The following is a 25,197-nucleotide window of genomic DNA, read 5'->3' as shown; positions in this document are numbered from 1 at the left end:
GTGATAAATCGGAGAGGTAGAGGACAGAGGGAGCCAGCAGAGCTGTAATACTCCTTTAATACTTCTATGAGCCTGGGGACTTGGGTGAGTCAAATAGATCAGTTCCTCTAGACACCCCCCCAGGCAATGTGAATGACCCAGAAAGGTCAGATCCACCTACTATGATAGATGCCCTTAAGACACTATCTGGAGAGCTAGGACAGTGTACAGTAAGGGACTCTGAGGAAGGGATGTTGGCTAGGAGAAGGAAAAGGAGGGAGAGCATACCTGAGCAGCATTGTGTCCCATACAGGGACCTCATGGACCAGACAGCTGGTGACAGTCTGGCCTACAGATGCCCGGCAAATGAAAATACTGCTGTTCACAGGACACCTGCTCCCCGTTTGACTGGACACAGGATTCGCTTGACATTAGTTTCCACCCTAGCCAATGAAGTGGGGATCAGAGACCCTAGTCCTGAGGGTGATCAGACAAGTGATCAGCCCAGAGCTTCCTCACCTCATTAGCAAACAGCACAAGGAAGAATTAGACTTAGGACATAAATTCTGTCAGAAGGGCAAGTTCATAGACTTGGCCCTGATTGGAAGGATAAAATGTTTTGTGCTACATGCAGAAGAATGGACAGCAGAATCAGGGGTGAAAGGTAGTGTAGACACCAGATTAGGGGCTTACTCAGCAGAGGCAGGGGTGATGCATGTGCAGGCCCCTACCATGAGTTATAATTAAAACTTGTAGAGATGATGAAAATGTTCTAAAGTTATCTGTGGCGATGATTGTACAACGCCATGAGTGCACTAAAATTAACCAGTGAGTGGTCTGCTTTGATGAGTAGATCGGACAGTGTGTGAATGATGTGTCTCAGTAAGACTTATATCAAAATAATACCATTCTCCACAAGATATACCAGCACAAAGCTGTCATCAAGCAGGACATAAAGAGCAGATTATCTTACTCCTTTGATCACGAAGTCTGATTTGTGCCACATTTTCCTCAAAGAAGTCCAAATAGGAAAAAAAAAAATTGGAACACACAATGCATTCTGGACTAATTTAAAAACCTTGATGCAATCCAGACTCACCTGGCACCCTTCCACTTCCCTAAAATTTGTCTCTTTTCCATTTCTTTTTGACTTTGAAGGAAAAAAACTCCATTCTTACTGGTAAAAGAGCTTCGTGTTCCCTTTTCTTTCCTGTAAACCGTGTGATAAGTTTGCATTTTATACCTTTCCAGAAATCTCTGTTGATTGTGGTCTGACCTCAGAATCATGGCTTCTGGGAAAGAAAGTAGGTATTGGAACCATTGCTGTGAACTTTTGTTGAAATCCTGAAGCATGCTGAGTGGCTTGTATATGGAATCAAGACAGAGCAGATGAATGGTAACTCAGAAGGTCACTTTCTGGTGCCGATGCAATGCCAGCAGCTTTGCCCACCCATGCCAGTGACTCTTAGTAAAGATAACCCCATTACATTTTTGTGTAGTAGAAGCTAGTAAAGGTAGAGGATGCCTATAGGTAAGTGCTCAGAGCCAGAGTCAGCACCGCAGCTTGAGGCAGCTGCCGAGCACTGCGCAGTCACCCACTGTCAGCCGCAGTGCTAAGCACAGTTATGCATACCCCTTTCACTTCTTCTGCCCAGCAGTGCATGAAATAGGGATTATTGTCCCCATATGTACCCAGGAAAGCAGAGGTTCAAGGCTATACCCCTGTCACACAACAATTGGCATCAGGGCCAGGATGTGAACCGTTTCTTTTTGTCTCCAAAGCCTACTCTCCTGTGAGACCTCTGTTTCTGTCTGCACCCCAGCATTTAGCTTCCATCCCAGTGCTCCTTCCTCCCTGGAGGGTGGCCACAAAAGCACATCCATCTCAGAATCAGGAGCAGCCCCCAGAGAAGACACACAATATGACAGGTGCTGTGCCTGCACCCAGGCCCAGGGCCACTGAGGAGGTGCTGCAGCCACTCTGTATGGAGGCAGGATGTACTTCTGCCCAAAGATATGCTCTCACGATTATTTATTAATTGTGAAAGGGAAGAAAAAAATAATAAGGTTTCCAGGAAAGGGATAAAAGTTCAATATGATAAACTCCCGAAAAGCAATCAAAGGGCAAAGAGGGCAGAAAAATAAAGAACAGAGAGAGTAGGAGCGATGATGAATCGCAGCAGCCAGCAAGCTAGCAGGGCCTGGGAAGGGGCCATATTTCATGGCAGAGAGGGTGCAGGTCTGGCGCTGCCAAGCCATCGGACGTGAGCATGTGGTGGCGGCAGGTCAGGAAGGCCACAGGGCACAGGCCCTCAAGGCCCCAGAGCCTGGGACAAGCTGACGATGACAGGAATAGCTGGACCAGTCAGCTGTTTTGCTGTGACAGCAGGCCTGTTTGAGTAATTTTTGTGTATTAATGCATGAATATAGGAAACTATAAATGAAAAATGTACAGCTGCAGGCAGAAGAAATCCCTCACAAGCCCACAAACGCAAAAGATCGCATTATTGACATTTCCGCCTACTTTCCACATGTGTCTTATTTTTCCTTTTTCTCATTTTTAAAAATTATTTTCAATTATTCAAGAAATACATGAGTCACTTATGATAAGGTGTGTTATATGCGTGTGTGAATATGCAGTGCCCTGGTCCGCATAACTACTATACATAATTTTTTAAAAATTATGCTTTGAGAACAAAAAAAAATTAAGAAAAGACATGACAAATAAAACTTAGATCCCCTTTGATTCCTCCCTCCTGCAGTCACCCCCCAGACACCTTCCACAGCCTCCCTGCAGCTGCACTCCATACGTGTGCTGTAACCACTGGCCCCAGCTACAGCTCTGCAGTTCTAAAATCTGAAGATCCAGGGAGATAGCTCCACAGCTTAACACCTGGCAAGCACAAAGTCCTGAGTTCAATCCCTGGTACCAAAAAAAAAAAAAAAGACTTTTACCGGGCATGGTGGCACACGCCTGTAACCTTAGTGCTAGGGAGGCTGAAAACAGGAGGATCACTATGAATCTGAGCTGCCTAGTAAGACCCTGTACAAAAACAAAAACTTTTTTTTTTTAAATTTATAATTGTCTTATGGTTTGAGCTTCCTTTTTTTACAAACTTAAACAGAATTCATTATTCTATGCCTACTTCCATAGTTTGCTTTTTTCAGATACTACTGTAAATTAGAAATCTGTTACTGCCTACAGATTGTGCATTCTTTTTTATGGCTTGTGTAGTATTTCACAATGCGCTCACTTGTGTCTCCTTGGTCCTGCAGTTTGGTGGTCCCAGGCTTTTACTGCCCCCAGATAGTAGCATACTGGGCATTTCTCAGGCATGCTGTTGTACACTTCTGTGCCACCCAAGAAGAAAAACTGGGGCATGGGCTCTTGTTTATAGCAGTAGCACTATTATATCAGAACCATTTTTGTGTGTTATAAGCTACCTCTTTTTAAACTTCATGTTTCCTGGCTGCATGATAGTCCTTTATCAGAGTATTTGTATCCCACAGCCACTGTGAGAAAGTACCATAGACTGCCAGCTTCAACAACAGACATTTGTAGTCCCACATTTCTGAAGACCACTAGCCTGGGGTGGAGGTGTGGGCAGGGCTGGTTTCTTCTGTTATCTGTGAGGCAGTCTGCTGCAGGCCTCCCTGCCACCTCCTGGCAGTTGCCGCAGCCTGTGGAACATGGCTGGTAGGACACCACTCAGCCTCTGCCTCTGTCCTCATGTGTGTTCTCCTTGCACATGTCTCCGTGTCCACATCTCCACTTTTTACAAGATTGAGTTGTGTGGAATTTGGACCCACCCTGATGGCCCCATCCTAAAGAATTCCACCTACACAAGGACACTGTGTGCAACTCAGCCCACATTCTGAAATACTAGGGACAAGAGCCCCTAGTCAGAATCTGGGGAGGGGACACAACCCATAACTGTCTGGGTTAGCCAGAATTTACTAAGTTTTCTTTACTGCATTTTGCCTCGTGCTGGAATGGTCATCCCTACACAGAAACCCTAGTTCATGCTTTCTCCTCTAGAAACCATTCCTTAGGGTCACAGAGAATACCTGTATTTAAGGCTTCCCAGAAAGCAGAGCAGGGTGTCCCCCCGCCCCACATGGGTGCTGTGATCCCCCTCACCTGCTCTGTGGCAGTGCTGCCTAGCTGGCTGCTCCAAGGCAAAGGGCTCTGATAATGTGTGTGCTCCCGCCGCCACGGGCACAGGCAGGCTTTCCATCACGCCACGTTTTCATTCCATTTCTCATTCCTGCCAAAAAGAAAAAAAGAGTCTACAGGTTAATAGCAAAATAGAAACCATAGCTCACAGTGTCTGTTTCGGGCATGTTCTCCTGCAACCACATGGACAAATAGAGATTTCAGAAATACTGGGTCCTCTGGGAATCAGGCATTAAATCAATCGGTAAAATTTCACTCACAGGGCGACTTGCCAAGCACGACTAGGAGAAGTTCTCTGATTTAGTTCAGTCTAAAGCACACTGTGGCCTGCATGATCCCAGCTGCTGCAGAAGGCAGTCAGATAATGCACACCTGCCTACTTTGGGGGTGAGCTTGGCCAGGGAAGGGGTTCTCCAGAGCCTTCAAAGCAAGTCGACCTAGTGGATTTTTAGGGTGGATCCTGAGAGCCAGAATCTTGGAGAAAAGAACTTGGGAAGCCAGGGCTTAATTGCCAGGTTGGGCCTTTAGAGAATGAGGCACTGAGGGATCACACACAGGCACACAGAAAGGCAGAGGGCTTGTGTGGTGTGTGTGAGAGCAAAGGCAAACGACAGGGCTGGGAGCAGAGTCCTCCAGCTGGGAGCAGCACTGGCCTGCAGACGCCTAACTCAGCAGGCAAGAGCTCAGTGCACAAAGCAGAGAGCAGGATGCAAGGAAAGATAAATTTAGCCCATGTTTCAGGGGAAAACATCGATCTCAAATGTAGTGCTGCCTTTTAAAGGAAAGTGGAAACCTTCAGCTGGTCATTTGGGACAATTTCACTTGAACAGATAAAAGCCCAGGAAAAATGAGCACTGGTTACCAGTCTGCCCTGCTAGCAGGAGGTCAGCAGGTATCTGCAGGGGCCAGAAGGATGGGCACCTCCACTCTCATTGTCCCTAAGAAAAGGTGCTGCTTTGTCTTCTGGAAAGATCTTAGCTGTGTTTTTCTTATCCCACGGGTTTCTCTTCAGGAGAAATCATGCAGGCAAGGCTCCGAGTCTCCTTGGCGGCTGGCCTGGGTGGCTGACACCTGATGGGTTTCACATGTCAGAACAGGGCCATTGCCAGCCCCTTCTACTGTCTAGTAACTGAGCAGAGGACATCTGGTGACTGGGGTTTTAAAAAACACCAGAGCACATTTCCCCTCACTTGGCACCCTGAGCACTGTTTTACCTGGGCCATGCTGGAGAACCACCATGTTCCCAAACAATAAAGCACCTAATGTCCTAATGATGTTTCCACCACCTCTGATGGTGACGGCATCTTTTACATGGCCTTCCTCTGACACTGCTCCCTTGTTGGGAAGGGGAAGAAAGTCCAGTCTGTCAATATTTGGGGCACTAATCATCTGCATTCAGAGCCAGGGGTCATTGAAAGGCTGAGACATTTCCAGGAATTTATGACTCTAAGAACATGGGTCTGACCGTAAAGGATTTCCAGTGAGGGTATGAAAGAAACCCAGATCCCCACTTCACCCCCGACCTCGTCAACCCATGAGCATTGGCCACTGTGGCTCCAATTCTTAGGAAGAAATGAAGGCCATGTACATAGTGATGTGGGTCCAAGTTAATAATAAATGGGGAGGAACAAGAAAGGATGTTCAATATTTAAACATTTCAGAGCGCTCAGATCATTTTGCCAGTTATTGCCCTCCGCCCGCTTCCTGGATGGATTCTGTAAAACTGAGCACGTCCAAGTCTGCCACTGGCATCTGATGCCCTACTTTAGGTAGAGAAAAACTGTGGCATTCTGGGCAGTCCCATTCCAACACCAACCAGATTCCTCTTCTTTTCTGTTGCTCTTCATAAGGGAAAGATGACAACATGGAAACTAAGATTTTTATAAATTCCAGAAATTTATAACCTTTGAGTTCCTGTCCAGAATTGTCTTAATTTCCCCTAGATTTGTTTTTCTTGGAGCTGTCTTACTCATGTCTTTATATAAGTACTGTGCATTGGTGCTTATCTCTAATAGTCTATAAACATTTAACAAATATACAGACACATTTAAGAAATATCTATCCAAGTATACATACTAGATATGTTCCTTAAAAGTAGTGTATAATGCAGAATTCTGAGAGTCAATTTCTTTTGTTCTTTTTGACACATTATACAAAAGGAAAAAGCATTCTTTTTTTTAGGGGGGAGGAAAAAACATTTGGCCGAAGACATAATAAAATCATGCTTAAGGATGCAGCAAACTTTAAGTCTCTTAGTTAAAGGAAATCAATACTTTTATGATGAAATATTAATCATACTAAAAAAATAAGTCAAAACTACAAATGCACACAGTAGCCAGGGTGATTTTAATGTTGCAACCATTTGCAGGAAAGCACAAAGAGAAAGTAGATCAAACCATAGCCTGTCTGAGAAGCCCCTTGTAAGCCACTTTCTTTTGAGCTTTCTGTCAAAGTCACATACCTCCCCTCAAGGCCCACAGTTACTTTCAAGCATTTGTTGAAGCTTCCAATTTTTGGAAATAAAAAGATGAATCTAAACTGAGGAGAGAAATTGTGTGTGCACAAATACGTGTACACACACACACACACACACACACACACACACACACACACTGATCACAAGGGGGCAAAGGGAAGTGGAGAACCTGGGAAAGCCAGTTGTTTGAATACATAGTTGACTGTTTCCTCCCGCCCCTGCACTGTGATTGTTCTCTATTTTTGGCAGGCTGAACGGAATGAAGTGGCTTTTTTTATAGGTCAAGTTGGTTGAATTCTAGTACTTTCATAGTTCAACATAACATATCCAGCTCTTGATCAACAAAATACAAGCAAGATAGTCATGGGTATCTTTAATGCAGCATAGTTTAATGTTTTAAGAATCTAAGTGAAAAATAATAACTCCATTTTCTCATCAAATGTTTTTCATATAATTCCTTTAAACTTAGATATTTCAGGGTATTTAGGAAAGTGTTGTCATGTCTCACCTTACTAAAACCTCCTGTCATAGCAGGTGACATAGCAGATTTTTGCTTTGTGTGGCGTCATTTTCTCAAGAGCTGAGCCATTTCCTCTGGCATATATCCCTATGTCTAAAATCATTTACAGAGTTGGCCAACTAGCTCAGTGAATTAAAGCGCCTGCAAGCAGGCTCAGGGGCCAAGGGTTCTATCCTATGGCCTGCTGTGCAGGCCCCGCCCCCCGGGCACGCTGAGATGGCAATTGAGACTGGGCGTGGTGGCGCAAGTCTATAATCCTAGCTCTTAGGAGGCTGTAAACAGGCGGATCACTACGAGTCCAATCTAGTAGTGAGATCCTGAGCACCCTGTAGACCCTTCCCTAAAGTACAAGAAACAAAATCATTTATAAAAATTAAAAACCTTGGGGTTTGCCTCTTTAGGCCCAAGTTTCAAGCCCGTTAATTAGTTCCAAATACCAAAATGGTGAATGTGACCAGAACATATGGACCATATTAGGTTTTACTCCCCACAAGCCTGGAGAGGTATAGTCACTCCACACCAAAGAAGAGATGGACTCAGGGGTAAACAGTGAAATGCCCACAGGTGTGGGTTGGCCTCTGGATACTCTTCTGTCTCCTGTATCCTGTACCTAGAGAGGAAGCTGAGGCCCAAAGCCAAGTTTTTGCTCTTCCCAGGTTTTCTCCCTTAAAGATAATAGAAGGTGAAGGTGCAACAGTCTGATTGATTGAGTCCCACAGGTCTGGGAGAGAAAAATTGCCTTGAGTCCTGTCCACTCGAACAGCCTCAGTTACGGGCTTTGAAGCTTTCTTGGGTTGATATGCATCTCGACCTTCGTGTGGCTCATCACCCACTCCCTGATTCTATCTGACCCGCGTAGTTGCAGATAGTATCTTCGGTTCTTTTTGTAGCTGATATGTAGTAGAACGTCATCATCTGTCACTGTGGCCTAACCCAGGCATGGGGCGTGGCTTAACTGCAGAAGTTAACCACTCACTCTATAAACCCAAGTCCTGACAAATGCGAGCAAATAAAACAGAACTTGGGTACACAGCTCCCTGTTTTGGGAGGGTATTAAGTATGTGTTAATTCTACTTTTGTGGAGGGCCAGAGCTCATTCCCTGGCACCCTCATATACTGCCACCTTGTAGAATGTACAGCGCAAGCACATGTGTCAGCATCAGATATATCCAGTCTGGCCTCTGGCCTGAGGGGCAGATCAGAAACACTGGAATGAGAAATTTTCTGGGTAAGCTGGCAATACCTGGCCCAGGGCAGTCCTTGGTGAGCAGTGCCATAGCTGAACATGTCCAACCCTGCCCCATCCCGCAGATCCCCACGCCAGGAGCCCCTGGAGTGCTGTCTGACCACTTCCTTCTCACTACTCTTTCAGCCCCATTTGCTGCCTCAGTAGATGGGCAGCCACGACGGCCACTGCTGAGCCTTACAGTGCTGAAGCTGAGAGACTGCTGTGGAGCTCTTTGCTTACTAATGTACAGGCGGTAATGCCATTGGAAGAGGGCAGGGCTGGGCAAGTGAGGGCCTGGGGATCTTGGGAGTGAAGCCCAAGACTTGGCAACCTTATGTTTTAAAAATCCAAAGCCAGCTTATACCACGGTGTGAGACTCAGAGAGCTGGTTCCCCATCCTCCCAACATGCCAGCCAGCCCTGTGGAGTTGGGAAAGTGCTCATTTCCAAGGCAGCACCCATACCTACAGGCACAGGCATTCCTGCCGTCCACACAGCCCAGACACATAGGAACACTAGGATCTCTCCCACGGGCAGCAGTCCACACTGGCAGACCCTTGCCCAAAAACAGAGACCTTTCTAAGAGCATAGTTAGGATGACATGGCACAGAGAAAAAGTGGGATACTGAAAGATCATTTTTTCTTTTCTGCAGGTTTTCAAGTGTAGTCCTTAGAATCCAAGAGGATTTTCCCATGGAAACAGCAATAGGCTAAAAGATTCTGCAAGTTCCCTGCCATTTTTATATGACGGACATGTTATCCCATTAAAACCAATCATAAATAAAGACGTCTGTATACACTTTGAGGCACAGCTAGTCACTGATCCAGGGATCACCTTTAGAGAGGTTCAGGAAACAACCCATGGTGATGGCAGCCTGGATTAGCCATCCAATCTGAGAACTGTCCTCTTCCCTGGGTCCTTGGTTGACACATTTGCCCCTTGAACAGGAAGTGGCTTCTTTAGTTCTAGGACACAGGAAGAAAATCAGAAATCAGCACTTAGGGAGAAGCCCTTAGATGCCCCTTGAAGCCCAATTTTACAGTAAATTGTTTTGAACTCACTAAAGAGGGACTATAAGAAGGGCCTTTTTGCAAATAACCAGTCTTTTGTCTGCCACTCAAACCTCAGCATCATGGCAGAGAGTGAAGAGACTACAGGGAAATCCCAGAAGTGCCCCTGCCCCACAGTATGGTCATGGAGACCCAACCCACATGTCAGTAGATTCCTTCATTTTAGTGTCAGTTTCTAAGAGGAGTTTCAGGCAAGCGCACAGGCCTTGTCCTGTGGTTGTGCCACCGTTGGACTTAAGTCTGAACTCTGGGTCCTGATAATCTCTGAATAAGTGTTGGTGACACTGTCCTAAAGTGGCTTTTCCTGGGTGGCCCCTACACAGTGGCTCCGGGCATTCCCACCCCCAGTATCACTGTCATCCTGCCAAGGAGTAGGCTCCAAGGCCACCTCTTGGGGCAGATGCATGTGAGAAACTGCATTACCGTAAATCTCATAAGGGGCATCTGTGCAGAGCCACCAGCAAGCCGGGTTCTTGTGGCTCTATTACAATCCCAGTCCTCCTCTCTTGCCCAGGGGTCCTAGAAAACTGCTGTAGGAGGTGAAAGGGCAGAGCTGAGAAAGAAACCAGCAAGGGAGGACCGAGGCCACGGCCACATTCACTGTCTTTGGTTTGTGTGCAAGGTCACAGGGCCAATTGATTTTTTTACTGTTTCCCAGCATCTCAAAGGGTGGTGAGAAAATATGAACAATGCATCACCAGAAACTTGAGCTGCAGCGCAGGATGAATGTGCTAATGACCAGTGAGCTGAGGGAGCCCGTGCCCCCTGGTCCTCACTCACGTCTACATGCTGGGCTGCTTCTGATGAGCTCTTAGCAGGTTTACCCTGTGCTTTCCAGCCTGGAGCAAGCCTGGAGCAGGGCAGGCTTTTGTCAGGTTGAGCAGCTCCAAGGCTTAGAGTTTTTCCCTAAGAGGTCAGTGAGACAGTGGGCTTCCCTGAAGCACACATACCTGAGATGTCTTTGATGTACACCTCGGGCTTGGGTGCCACTCTGGTAAGGGGACTGGAGGGCTCACAGAAGCTGGAGACCCCATCTTGACCCAGTGCAGAGGTTGATGCTGACATGTCACTCTGGCTTGCCTGGGGTTATCTGTTTCTCACTTTTTAAAAAGTGTATGATTATACTTTTTAGATGATTTCAGTGATAGCATGCATACTTGACATGCACAAAGAATGGAAGCTGTTGCCAATGCTACAAAAAGGAGGAAAAAAGCCCTCTTGAGTTAGGGTATACACATAAGCACTTAGGAGGTGTCCCATAGATATCCAGATACCCAGCTTCTCTTAAGAGCTGGAATTCTTGGCTGCCCTCAGGCCTTGTTCTCATGCCCACACTCAGGAGAGAGGCACATTCCGGCTTGCGTCCCTCTCCATCAGCCCCTACGGTCTCCTTGTCCTAGAAGTGGTGATCCCAGGTCCCACACGCTGGCTGTTTTACTGACAGGACAAAAGTGTTTCTCAGTGTCCAGGTCATTGTCAAATGAGGGAAAACCCAGCACAGTAGGAGGCCAGCCAGCTTGTCAGCCTCTGCCATTCCTCAGTTCGCTTGCATTACCCAGCAGGGAAGCCCCTTCCTGGCCAGGCCCCCTGTCAGCAAGAGCACTTGTTTTGCATTCCCAATCATGGAGGTTTCACCAGTTAGAGGCAAAGTCTGCCATGGGTATGATCTTCACAGGAGGAGTCTCTTCCCACCAGGAAGATTTGTCTTCTGCTCCTGGGGACTTGCTCCACAGGGTTAAGGTGGCAGAAACCTTCCAGTGAATGGGGAGTCCCTTGGAGCTCAGTCCCAGGGCGGCAGACCTCCCCCAGCTGGAGTCTTCCTACTGTCACTGCGCTTGGCATCATCTTTCACTGCTGAATGTTGTTTTAGGGCGCTCAATGTTTGGTCTTTCTGGTATTCACTGTGGTTTTAAGACTTAAGTGGCCCAGCTCCTCTGGAAGCAGTGGGTGTGGGAGCATCTATAGGGCCATCTCCACAGGGAGTCCTTGGATTGACTCCCAAGCCAGCAGGCGCTGCCACTTCAGTGTTTTCATAGCTCTGGGAATTCCACGGGCTCCAGTTGCTTTTAACTCTCCCACCCTGAAATAGTTGCAAGTCAGACCTGGACCCAGTAGCCTCAGAGTGATGACAGTGAGCCAGAGGACACAAACCTGGCCAGGCGCAGAGGCCAACAGGGCCTCCCCACTGTCATGAAGACATCAGGAACTTTGGCTAGCATGCCTGCATCCCATTCCCCGGCCTGCGCACAGCCAGGCCCTTCCCTCCTGAGTGCCCTGTGGTCCCCACTGCTTCCAAGTCCTGGCCTTGTAAGTTCTGTGACCTGTGTGAACCCAGGCAGAAACTTGGTCCCTTCCCTCAATGTCACTGAAAGCACCCATTTTGCCACATAGGAAAGTGCTGAGACAGCATTTCCTCAAGGTTTCAGGGCTTACCTGTTCCTCTGCCTCGCACCATGCCACGACCCCAACCCCAGCAGGTTCAGGACAACTTTCCTCCCACCAGTCTGTCCCTAGCACCCAGGACAGTCAGTTAACTTCCTTGCATTAGCACAGCTTTTCTGTGAATTTTATCAATTCAGATTAGATTCAACTACATGGAAACTCAAAACAGAACTTCATTTCCCTCTCAAGTAAAAGAAGCCTGGATGTACATAGTAAAGGGCTACAGAGGCTTCAGGGACGTCCATTCCTTCCTCCTTTTTGCTCTGTCATCCCTACTGTGTGATTTATACTCATAGTGCAGGATGGCTGCTGGAGTCCCAGCCATCATATTCATGTTCCAAGAAGAAGAATGGAAAAGGATATAGCCTCTAAAAAACAACTTACTGGAAAACTCAAAATGCTGATCCGTATCTATCCCACTGCAAATGGATGGATGGGAGACTGAGTACCAGGACAGTGTTTCAGACAATATCAGAAACATACGCAAAACCCTCTGACCCCAGGGGATTCCAGGTTCCAACTGCTAAAGTACTGATATTTGTTGCCCGAAATACCTAGGTCTGGCTTCTGTTCCCTACCTGGACAAGCTGGTTTCCAAGCCATGGACAATGCTTCCAGGCTGGTCAGGGCAGACTGCTGGCACAAGTGGAAAGGAAAATTCTCTTAGCCTCCTGCTGTGGGAATGCCTGCAACTGGCTCTAAGCTTGAGAGGAGCCTGAGGGATAGAGAAGAATTTGTGACACAGAAGGCAAAAGGGAATTCTAGACTGAGGAACAGGCCAGCAAAGGAAGGAAGCCAGTGGTCCTTGTCACAGGGTCTGAAGACCAGCCTAGGCTGCAAGAGGCAGGTGGCTTCCTTTGCTCCAGGCTCTAAGAGGGACCTAGTTGGGGTGGTCTCTGGGGGTTAGAACCTTCCCAAAGCCCTAGATGTGACCAAGAAGGTAAGGTTAAAACAGGGAGGAATTAGGACTGCCCGCAGCATGGACAGAGAGGGCAGGAGGGGAAGAAGAGTTCTGCTGAGCTCCAAATGTAGCCTGGAGGGAGCCCCCAGACCTGCCTCATGTTAGATCTTGGTTTGTTCTGCCTTTTCTCAGTACTGGGGATTAAACCCAGTGCTTCTGTACTGAACTTCAGCCTCAGCCCTTTTTTTATATTTTTATTTTGAGATGGGGTCTCCATAAGTTGCTAAGTTGCCTGGGCCAGGCTCAAACTTTTCATCCTCCTGCCTCAGCCTGCCAGAGCACTGGAATGACAGGTGTCTACCATGACACCCAGCTTGGATCTTGATCTTTTCATTTTCTAAAGAACCAGAAATTCAGATTTGTGTGTAAAATCCTATAATCCCAGCAATTAAGAGGCTGAGCCAGGAGGATTGCCATGAGTTTGAGACCAGCCTGTGCTACATAGTCTAAAAAAACAAAAATGTACAAAAAAATCGCCATGTACAAATGCTGCTGCCTACAATAAAGATACCAACAGACATGACATTACCAAAGCAAACAGGTGTGCAGTTCCCCAGACCCCATTGCAGCTCTGGATCCTGACTCATGTGATCACCTGGTTCTTAGCCGCAAAAGCAGATGAGTAGGCTGAGGGTGAAGAAGGGGCTTATCCAAGGTCTCAAAGCCAGTCCAGGTAGAATTTGGGCTCAAATCTGAGCTGTGAGTCCACACCCAGTGCTCCCTCTGTCAGGTAGCCTAAAGTAGAAGACTAAGCTGTTTGTAGTATTTTTTGTGCTTGATAGATGCCAGGGAATTGCTCATTCCTTCATCTTCCCAGAATAACTGGCAGAACGGGGCCAGAGGGTGACAGGAAGACCCCAGCCTGCCAGTGCACGCTCCTGGAAGGTGGACCATGAGGTTCACCACCCGTTTGGGCCTGCCTGCCCCTGAAACATCATGCCTGGCCCTGTGGGAGGGGGTAGTCCTGGGGATCCCAGAGGAGAGAACTTAGAAAACAGTACAGATGCTGGGGCAGATTGGCCAGGCTTGATTGTCCAGCCCCTGGCCAGTGTGCATTTCCTCCCACATCCACTTATTTCGGTTTTAAAATGATACTCAAGGCTGGGGGTATGGCTCAGTGGAGAGGTCTTGTTCAGCATGCAGAGTTTCTGGGTCCTATCTCCAATATCACCTAAAAACGAAACTAATATTCGTAGTAGAAATCTTACAAAATTCAGACAAGTGCAGAAAAAGAAAGCCCACTTCAATAAGGCACCTTGTTCTGTCGTTACTAGGAGCCCCACATCTCCAAGAGGAGAGAGCTGCCATGCACAAGGGCCAAGGAATGGCCTGAATTTTTTTCAACAGGAACACATGCGACATGATTTTCTAACCTCACTTGTTACATCGTGAGCATTTCCCTTGACACTTACTCTTCCTCTCGGCTAGCATTCTTGTCAGCATCAAAGGGTTTCATCATCTGGCTGCATCGGGCACATCTGTCTTTCCCTGTTGCGGGACACAGCTCCTGTCTTAGCACCCTGCCCTACTTGCCAGCGCACCAGACAGCACTAGCTCTGCATGTGGATCTGCCTACCATGGTTCTGCTGGAGAGACTCCTAGACACAGAGCGAGTGGAGGGTCGGCATGTCCGTGTGACCCTTGATATACATTTCACAGGGGCTGCTCTTGAGTCACACCAGGGAAAGCCAAGACTTATCTGGTGAGAAGATCTCTGGGAGGCCCATCGCCTATGATCTCTGGCTTGTTTGTCTGTGTGTTTGCAAGGACTTGGCGGACTGCGTGGGTTTGATGCAGGCCCAGAAAGCCTCTAGCACCGCTGCGGCAGCCAGTTCGCCCAGAACCGCCTCGCTGCAATGGAACAAGAAACAGGCCAAGGCTTTCCTCCAGAGATGACCTCTGATGCCTCTTGTCCCTCTGATAGGGCCAACAGTCTCTCACAGTGGTTGCTGCCTCGATTTCAAGGGGAAAGAACCCCTTGAAACTGCACGGGTGGGATCTGGACATTCAGCTGAAAGAAAAACTGGCTGTACTGCTCAGGGAGAATGGAAGGACACTGGGGGCTTCAGTAGCAGCAGGGAGGGACAGGTACATCCCTTGCCTCTGCTCAGTTAGACCCTGCATGAGACAGAGATTAGCATGTTTTTCTATTTAATTATCATTACATACAAATTTGATTACAGTGTATGGCTTGACCCCAGCCCATTCCCTAGATGAAAGGCTTTTTCTTTCTCTCTCCCTCTTCCTCTCCTCCCCACCCCCTTCTCCCTAGGGATTTAACATTAGGATCTTGACTGCAATTTTCCTGTCTTGCCTGCTCCCCACATACCTCATTCCTGATGCACAAACAGGTAGATGACACTGTGGTCATAAACAAGCACTTCCCAGACCTGCGTCCTCAGAAGAGATGTGTGACCACCCAGGTCACAGCTGTGTCATTCTTTCCCTGAGGCATACAGGGAATAATCCCAACTCTTATGGCACTGTGCAGGCCCCATGCCTGAGCCTCTGATAAATAAGCGGCTGGGGAAAAGCCTCCTGACACGTTGATTTGTTAAGGAGTAATTCATTTTCAAGGCAAGTAAACAGCTTGTAACTCGGGGTTTACCACTTTAAGTGATTAAGAAGTAAGCAGCTATAAAACTTGTTCTATAAGCCTGTGGCTGATTGTCCCCAAGGAATTTTCCTGAGCATTGTTTGGATTTGCCAGATGCTTGCCATGGTTCCTCTGATGGGATCTCTCTCCCACCACACACAGTCTATCATATAATGCCTCCTCCTGAGGCTCCCCCACCCCAAGTGACCCTGCCACTCCCTCTATAAGCAGACCTCTGCGGTAGAAAAGGGTAGGAAGCATCTTCTACCACACAGAGCCCAAGATTGAAATTACACACAATGCCAGGAAACACAGGCTTCATCCATGTCAACCCAGGCGATGTGGCCTCTGGAGCCTGGCTAGGGATATCAGTAGGGCCCCTGATGTTTAAGGAGCTGATCAGTAGCAAAAATAGCTCATCACAAACAGTACAAATAGCCCCTCCTTGGTGGCCACTGAGTACTAAAGAGTAAAGTGAAAGGCAGTGAGTCCCATCTGCTGAGAGAAAACAAGAGACTAAGCGAGTTGCACGGGCTTGTCTGGGCCTCTTAGCTGGTAGGTAAACAGGTGAGAGTTAAAATCCTGGCTTCCAGCTGGGCATGGGGCCACACGCCTGTGGTCCCAACACACTTGGAGGCTAAAGCAGAAGGATCTCAAATTTAAGCCCAGCCTGGGCAACTTAGTGACTTAGAAGATCCTGTCTGAAAATAAAAAAGGCTGGGGATGCAGCCCAGTGCAAAGGATCATTCCCAGTACTGCCAAAAAAAAAAAGAATCACCTACACTGGGCTCAGCACTGCTTCTGTTAGCACTAGGAGGTGCAATATTTTAGACTTTGCAGGCCATTTTAGGCATAGAGGGCATGCAGTCGCTAGGGCAGCTACTCATCTGTGCTCAACGTTCTGCCACCTTCCTGAGTCTGAGAAAGAGGGGCCTGGAAGCTGGAGGACCTCCTGGGAGACGTGTCAGCTGGAAGGTGGGCTGCACAAGCTGCACAGGGACACAGGTGAGGGCTAGGGCTGCTGTGGCTCCGGGTGTCCCTTGGAGTAGCAAGACAGAATGCCAGGAGGTCAGGTCCCCCCCTCTGTTATGAGGACAGTTTGCTCCCCATCCCTTATGTTAGTGCAGCTTCAGAATTATGGGTCAAAGGCCGTGGTCATAGAACACCAGCGCCAGGGTCCTGCCTAGCTCCTGGAGCTGCAGCAGGAAGCCCTTGGGTTGTATGGGCTCCTGAAATTACTGATGAGGTGTTTGCTCCGTGAAAGTTTTAATGGACTTGGTGGATAAAATTGGAAGTTACTGTCTTTGGAGCAGCAGAGTGTAAAGGGCAGAGGTCTTGAATAGTCTTTAAGAAAGCATGGATCCTGGAAAAAAGGCTGAGATTCGCCACAAAGCACAGGTTAATTGAGCGTTAGGCACGCACCCTGCCTATGCCAGGTGTGCTGTGCGCAGAGGGTCAGCATGAGAACTTGTGACAATGCCCTCAGCTGGGAAATAGACTCAGACACAGCAAACAAGTCCACATGCCCGGTACTTCCACCATCCATGTCTGAGTGTCTCCAAGAACATGGACATGTCCCCTCCCCATGTGGCCATAGACTGCAGAACCTCCAAGTCACAGAGTGGCTCTGAGGACCATTGTCAGGGGCAGCTCTTATTTGTTTTTGTTTTTTAAGGCAGGGTCTCATCATGAAGTCAGGCTAGCCTTGAACTCACGTAGCTCAGGTTGGTCTCGAACTCTTTGAGCTCACAGCAGTCCTCCTGCCTCAGCCTCTCCAGGGCTGGAGTGACAGGTATGCATCACCACGTTGGGATCTGTCATGGGCAGCCCTTGGGCAGAGCTTTGGTTGCTCCCCACCTGATCCCCCATCAATCTACAAGGGCAGAGCTGGTGTCTGGCAAGGAGAGTCCAGGGCTCTCCCTTAGGCAGAATGTGGGCACACCACCAGAAGCCCTGGGGTTCTGCCCTTAGGGTTCTCAGCCCCTCTGTGTGCATTGCCAGCAGCCCAGAGTTCCCAAGGCTGTGTGCCCCCTCCCAGAGCACAGCCCCGCTGAGGCAATACCAGGCACTCGGGACTCTTGGGCCAGAGCCCTGCGCTCAGCGTGCTGGTGGCTGCACACTCTTCCCTGACACAGCTCCACCTGTGTCCAGGTCAGTCCCCAGCCAGGCCAGCTCACAGCAGGGATGAGCCAAGACTCTGGAGCAGGCTGCTGAGGCCACCTTGACACAGGCCCCGTCTAGCCTCAGGGCACTGTCTGGTCCTGCCAGTTTTCTTCTACTTGCTCACGTGCTATTGTCTTGCAGGCTTTGCCGTGGCCCAGTGCATAAACCAGCACAGCTCAGCGTCCCTGCCATCACCATCACCACCTTCTGCCAGCGGGAGCCCCAGCGGCAGCGGGAGCACCAGCCACTGGGACTCAGGGGGCTCATCTTCCACACCCTCCGCAGCCCAGAGCCCAGCAGGTATTGGCCAAGCGACTCAGAGGCAGGGGCTCCTGCCCCTCACCTCCTTAACTGCGGTGACCACTGCTTCTCCTTGTTATGGTGTGTAATGGATGCTGCCACCCCATGCAGTGTTCCGCGAACCCTCCAAGGTGTTGCCTACAGCTGGCTTAGCTCCTTGGCAAAGGCTGTTCCACTGTAAGGCCTCCCCTGCCCGCAGAGCTGAAGGGATAGGTGACAGGTATCCTGGCTAAGCCCAGCTGTCATTACCACCAGAGCCATAGGTGTCCTCAAGAGGAATGGCCTAGGGCCGGGGAGACGGCTCAATAGAATAAGCACTTGCCAGCCAAGTACAAGGGCCTGAGTTCAATCCCCGTTCCACAAAAAAAAAAGAGGGGTGTCCTGGAGGCTATTGCTTGATTCCGTGAAAAGTATGGAGTCCCTTCTAGTCCTCCCACCCCACATACTAGTCTCCTTGCCCTACCTGTAGTTTTTTTTGAGATAGGACCTTCTCTAAACAGTTCATACTAACCTTGAACTCACTATGTAGTCAAGGCTGGCCTCAGATTCACAGAGATTCTCCTGCCTCAGCCTCCTGAGTGCTGGGATTGCAGGCGAGTGCCACCATACCTGGTCCGTCTGCTCTTTAAATGTTCAGTGTGGTACAGTCGTCATACTCGGGTACATCCTGCCACCCTCTGTAATGTTTTGGGCATGTGGAAGTTGCATTTTACTGTCCTTTACCTTAAACCAGTTCAGACACAGCACAGAGAAAATTCATGAGCCCCTGGAGTCAGCCTGGAGCAGGAAGTGCAAGTGACACCCCAGCCCTACCGCCCCCACAACCTCATCCTCAGTTGCCATGAGCCATACAACGTGAGTGCTGGCTCTGCTGTGTAAGATCCTGGGAGTAGACACCAGGCCTGTTTGGTGGACAAGGCCCCAAAATTCAGCCAGAGCTGCAGGGCTCAGGCAGGAGCAGGTTGGATGGCTCCAGCCAGTTGTCTGTTCCTCATCCCAGCCCCAAGCGCCACCCCAAGTCTAAGGATGCCTGTCACTCCCGCCAGTGCCCCCACCTGAGGACCCTTGGTGTTCTTCATTGTCCCTGTGAAGTCCTATCTAGAGTCCCCACCCACTGCACTTCAAGAGCATCTGACCTGGTTGTCATAACGTTGTGGAATGGGGTATGGTGACAAGAGACACAGTGGAGGAAGGCGTGGAGAACCGAGTCTCCCCAGGCGCCTGCACTTTTCTCTCCAGTGTTTGCAGCTTTTAGGTTTCCAGTGGAGAGTTAAGCCAGCCTGGTGTTCTCACTGGGGCTCAGGGCCCTCCTATGCATCCCCAGGAGCACGCATGACCTCCATCTCCCATTGCCATCATGAGGCCCAGGCAAGAAGGGCATGCCCAGGCCCCTCACTGGGACCCTCTCTGCGCAGAGCTGGGGTAGGTGACTGCACTCTCTGAGGTACTTCTGAACCCGATGTAGGGCTGACTGAACATCTAAGCAGCAGCCAGCCCTGTTCCCAGGATTGTAACTGGGATGTTCACTCCAGGCACAGCCCTCGGGCCCCTCCCCTCCTCTCCATCTACCGCCTGTGTCCGTGTGCTTGTGTGCACACAGCTTCTGCCTGCGTGTGCACATTTCTGTGTGTGTGCACCAAACACATTTGAAAATGCTCTGGGATGAAAGCTCCCATATTATTCTGGACACTTCTTCCATTTTTAAGGAGGCACAGCCCACAGCTAAGTGAACAAATAAGCCATACACTTCTTTGCCACGAGCTGAAACCAGCGAGCAGCCACATTACCAAAACCTGGCCTCTAAACCCCCACGTGCGATAGCTGGACTTTGCAGTTGCACCTCCTCCAAGATCACCTATGTGGTGTGTGTGAGCTTCTCCTTTTCTTGGCCTTACTCAGCCCCGTCATCCCCACCACCACCATGCCCACACTGTGCCCACATGTGCCTTCTCATCTCACAGATCCAAGTGCTGTCAGTCATGCTGCCAGGTGGCCAGGTAGTATCAGTCAACAAGTAGAGTAAGGACCTCCACAGCGTCTGTTCCCATTCAGTGCAGGCCCAGCGGGCAAGCATGTAGTGCCTCATTTGTTATGCCACATGATAGAAAGAGCCTGAGGTACAGCTGCCTGTCCACCTCTACAGACACCAGGATAACTACTGTCCTCCTGGTAAAGGGCAGGCTGGCAGGCAGCACATGCTTTACTGTCATACAGGGAAATGGATGCCTTTGGACAACTATGGATCCTGCAAGGAGAGAGCACTGTAGCCCAGGAGCTTCTTCGGTCTCGAAGCTAAGCTTCCAGGCCAGCTGTCAGCCACCCATGCAGAACAAAGCGTATATTCTGTTTCCTTGTTCCCTATAGGAGCAGTTCTAACCAGATGGTTCAAGCATCTGTTTGGTATCCTACCAGACTGTGCTAGAGAGAAGCCAAAATAGGAGAAAAAGGCAGGAGCCTTTGTTGACATGGGCTGCCTACTGCCAGTGCCTGGCTTGTCCCTGGATCTGAGTGGTGGTCTCGTGCTTAGCTGCCCATGCACACCCTATTGGCAAGAGTTTCCACCCCACAGGGGCCTGGTACAACTTGGCAGAGGTGGCATCCATGGAGGGGACAAGGAGGCCTCTTGCCATCCTGGTCCATCTACCCTAATTGCACTGCTTAATCTGGATAGCTGCTGCCTTATTATGGGGACAGGAGTCCTCAGAGCAGGTTCCGAGGAAATAGCGCTAAATCAGAAGTATCCATGACCGTATATTCACAGAGCCTCCAGAGTCCAGCATGCTTTCCAGTGTGGCAAGAAGCTCTCAGGAACTAACACACTCCAGGGGCCATGCTGCCACTGAGGTCACACTTTGCATGGTCAGGTGTTACTTATGAAAGGACCCGGGCTGGTGAGATGGCTCAGTGGTCTAAAGCACCTACTTAGAACAAGCTTAGCAGAGCACAGGGACCGCGGATCAATCCCCCAGCACCACATGCCAGCCAGCCCCGCCCCCTGGTGGGCTGAGCTGCACACACACACACACACACACACACACACACACACACCAAATAAATTAATTAATAAAAAAAAAAAAGGACCCAAGAGACGCCATCCATCTGGAAATGAGATAGGCCCAGTGTTCCAGGGTCTGCACCATGGTTCTGAGAACATGAATTTACAAGGATATCTTGGAAAATTAGAGATGTTACAAAAGTTCTGTTAAATAGGAAGATTAAAGTCTGTAACAGTATGGCAACTGTGGCACATTTCACAGTCACTTGTAGTACATTTCAAAATGCTAGAGGAACAGATATGGAATATTCCTGACACAAAGAAACAAAGAATGTTTGAGGGTCTAGAAATGTCTATTGCCCTTGTGTGACCATTACTCAGCATATATATATATATATTGCACTTCTTAAACATGCACAATTATTTGTGTTAAAGTTTAAAAATGTCAATTTTAAAGTTTAAAAAATGTCTATAAAGAGCTATGGGTCTGCATGGTCTCCTGCCACAGCCACCGCACAGCCCAGTGTGTGCATACTGTGCAGGTCCAGTAGCTGCACTTCCAAGCCCAGGCCCTTCTAGTGCCTGGCACTGTGCCCATGAGCACCCTGCAGGCCCTCTCACTGGGTCCTGCCATGCTTTACTTCCCTCTATACCGCTGCAAACACAGGAACTCAGAAAGGTCTTCCAGCTTGTCCAAGACAATGCAGCTAGCAAGCACAGGAGTCTGAATTTAAACCTTACCATTGGCAGGTCCATAGCTCGTTCTTCACCTTCTAAACCAAGCTAGCAGAATTTCTGATGCAGGTTCCAGGTCTTTCTTTGGTACCTCCCAGGGTTGACCCAAGAGACCTACCCGGGCCTTGGTTGGGACCCAGTGGATAGCAGCCCATGGAGCACAACACTGTATGCACCATTGTTCAGGGGCCCAGTTGAAAAGCTACATTTGTAAAGGCCTGGGGAACTGGCATAGCCCAAGGGAGCAGAAAGCTAGGGTGTATGGGCCCATCAGGTAAAGGCCTGATAGACACCATCAAATAAATCAGCATCAAAGTAGACCCCAAAAGTCCTGTCTCCTTTGCTGGCCTGTATGGCTTTATCCCTACAGGAGTGGGTAAGACTCTGACTGATGCGCAGGTGCATTATCTGCCTCCACGCCACCCTGCTCAGGCATCTCACACTTCCTGCCTGGGTTTGACAGAGGTCTGTGTTCATCCCAGATATAGATGTCTCACCTTCCTGTAGGGCCTTCCCCCTAGGCTGCCTGGATTTAATGGCTCAGGGTGCTCCTCTTAGGTTTATAGACCGGACACCTGATCCACAAGGTCTCTCCATCCACCCAGTCCTCACTGGTTTCCCCATCCTCTTAGTGACCACCTCCCTGGATTTTCTCTACCTTGGCTTTAGGTGCCCTATGCTCATTCCTATTAAGTTATCTTTTTCTAAGCAAGGAGGCTTCCATGGAGTCTCCACTGTGCACAGGCATTAAGGGTACCATGTGGCAAGGCCTGGATCTTACATCTGATTGGGCCGACCAGGGCCCAGATGGCTACACAGATGCGTATAGCTACAAACTATGAGAAAAGGAACAAGCAGAAGGTGTCAGCAGCCAGCGCAGAACCTCTGGAAAGCTTTTGTTCCCCCAGAGGAGTCCTCACTAAAAGTGAGAGCTAAGGCCTGAGGACCAAATTGGCCAGGGGTTTGTGAGGAAAGCAGACTTTGATCTCTCACGTGTCCACCAGGCCCAAGACCTCTGTCTTGCTGGAGACAAGTAAAATCCTTTTCCCATCCTCTACAGGCCTCTATAAACCCAGCCCTTCAGAGTAAAGACTAGAAAGGTTAGTCTATCCTCAAAGTCCCCAGCCTGTGGAGGCCACTGTCTCCAGCCCAGAACAAGCACGGGCCCCTCAGCCTAAAGGGGATGCGCTGCCCTACAGGGCTGCCTTTTGCCACCCCACTGTGGGCAGCACCTGCCTGAGCACTCTGCATACTAAGCTGTAAATGTTCCCACCATGCTCATGACTGAGTGGGTGATCAAGTTGGGAACTAAGACAGACCCTGCAGAGAAGGCCCAAACTGAATTCCATAATAACTTCAGTCCGAGGTGGTTTTTGTTGTCAATTTTTTGTCTGTCACGGCTATTGGTTGGCTCCCCCCATATGTGCCTTTTTTCTTTTTTGTTCTTTCCTTTCTGAGACATGGCCTTGCCATGTAACTCAAGCTGGCTTTGAACTCCTTGGTTCAAGTGATCTTCCTGCCTCAGCATCACCATCACATCCCCAAGTTTTGGGAGTACAGGCATGTGCCACCATGTCCAGCTCCACTGCTCTTTAAAGGGAGTACTTTGTGATACTCTATACCTTGTAAAGCGAACTGGCTACCATTAAGTGCCTGTGAGCCAGGCATTGTGTCGCCCACACGTCCAGCATAACTGCCCTGGTGGCCACAGCTTGATCCCTAGTAAGAAAATTGCAGGGTTGGAATCAGCATTTTCCCCCTTAACATTGTCTGTTTTTGAGAAGCTGAAATTGCAGAGAACTTAGGACCAGAAAAGAAAAATAGGCCCAATTACCTTCCTTACAGGCTGGCCTGTGCACCACAAAGTGCCACATTGCACATACACACACACACACACACACACACACACACACACACACACACAGAGTCTGTCTGAGAATCTGATAACATATTGTTCCCTTAGATAAGCGCTCTGTGACCTACCTTGAGTTCCTTAAACAGCCACTTGTATCTCTAATCTCCAGATTAGCTGGATTTCTCGTGTGTTCTGGGAGCGCTGCTTTGAAGAGGACAGAAGTCATTTGTTAGAAAATGATATCAGAGTGAAGGTCAGCTGGCCCTTTTAAAGTACATTTCATACCTCACCAGGCTCTGACCCTCCAAAGTGTTCCAAAAAGAAGGAAGGAGCTGCTTCCCACTGGTGCCCCCTCCTGTGATCCCTCTCACCCCTCATCCCTCCATGGAGAGCACCAGACAGCCTCCATGTCACTGAACTCCATCACCTTCGTCCTTCTAGACTTTAAGGATAGAAACTGAAAGGAAGACATGTTTGTCTTTTCTCATTTGTTCCACAGCATTCCTTTCTTTAGGCAGGTAATATAGATAGAACAGGAAGCTGCCGCTGTAGCCAGTTTCCGGCACATGGTCCTATGACGTTGCGGTACCTTCCCATTGCTGCTCTTGAGCTTTGCTTTTATCCTGAGTTCATCCCCGAGATGGTAGCTGTTCCTTTGCAGTGAGATGTACTCCCTCAGCCCTTGGTCCCTGACCACAGCCCTTCAGCTGTGGTTCCTTCTGCAGTTTCCAAGGTACAGATCACCAGGTCACCCAGGGGGCACAGATTGCTTTCCCAGAAATCTGCGAGCAAGGCAGCACCAACCCCGAGAACTGTCGCTTCCTAAGCCACATGGGCCCACCACACTCCTGTCACCTCAGCAGGGCCTACAGAAATCTGCTGGGTTCACTTAGCTGGTTTGGCTCTGAGCCTCCAATCATACACCCATTCCCTCTCACACTGTCTTGGGGAGGCAGGGATTTTGTTTTTTAGCTGTGGGTCCTAGCTGATGCTGATAGGCAAGTTTGTGCTCCTGCTTGGTAAGATCTGTGACCAAGGCCCTGTGCTGCCACTGACTCCAAATCTTTCCTTCCCAACAGGACTATACTTTCTCCGTCCTTAACCCAGTTAAATCGTATGAGTGACTATTCTGGTTCTCAAGTCCTCTGATCCTGCCTCCTCTGGTGGGGTGGCGTGAGAATGTCCTGTGTGCATGGGGTGGGGGTGCTCCCCGTACCCCTACCAAGAACCCACACCAGGGCCCCGCCCCGTGCCTCGCTCTCGTCGATGCTTAGCATCCGTCTCTGCTGTGTCCCTGTCTACATCACCTTTGCTGTTCCATTGTTAAAGGCTTTCTATGATCTGTCATTGTGTTTTCCCTCTAGTCAGGAGTGGCAGGAAAGGACGCCGGCGAGTGTTCAGCCTGTCGGAGGCCGACAGTCATGGTGGACACTGGGTTTAGTTCTTCGAACGGCAGCTGCCACGGCAACTCGCGTACAATCAATTCAGGCAGGTCTCCAAACAGAGCCGCACGGGCCCACCATACTCCTGTCACCTCGGCAGGGCCTACAGGAGCCTGGGGGGCAGCCTGGGCCTGTGAGGACCCCAGGCTGCGGGAGAGTGAAGCCCTCGAGTTGGTGATTTCCTCTACTTCCAGGGCCTTCCAGTTTCCCTTATCTGCCTGCAGCCTAAATCCCCCAGTCCTTTACCTTCACTTAGCC

The 25,197-nt window shown here is 49.2% G+C and overlaps 1 protein-coding gene across 9 annotated transcripts in view; it reads left to right on the top strand.

Annotated features, from left to right (window-relative positions):
• Clec16a (C-type lectin domain containing 16A) overlaps nucleotides 1-25,197 on the top strand; it is a 235,044-nt gene that overhangs the window by 204,352 nt on the left and 5,495 nt on the right. For 7 of the 9 annotated variants that reach the window (XM_023711467.1, XM_023711470.1, XM_023711465.1 and 4 more), the window contains one exon: nucleotides 17,754-17,912. In XM_023711467.1, coding sequence (XP_023567235.1) covers nucleotides 17,754-17,912 — 159 coding nt within the window. Of the gene's footprint in view, nucleotides 1-17,753; nucleotides 17,913-24,861; nucleotides 24,986-25,197 lie in introns of all 9 variants that reach the window. The other 2 variants (XM_023711472.1, XM_023711471.1) reach the window with 1 other exon arrangement.

This window comes from Octodon degus, unplaced genomic scaffold (genome assembly GCF_000260255.1).
Source record: "Octodon degus isolate 3935 unplaced genomic scaffold, OctDeg1.0 scaffold00021, whole genome shotgun sequence".
NCBI classification, from domain to species: Eukaryota; Metazoa; Chordata; class Mammalia; order Rodentia; family Octodontidae; genus Octodon; species Octodon degus.
Note: the sequence above shows the minus strand (reverse complement) of the source record. Positions and strands in the feature narration are given on the sequence as shown.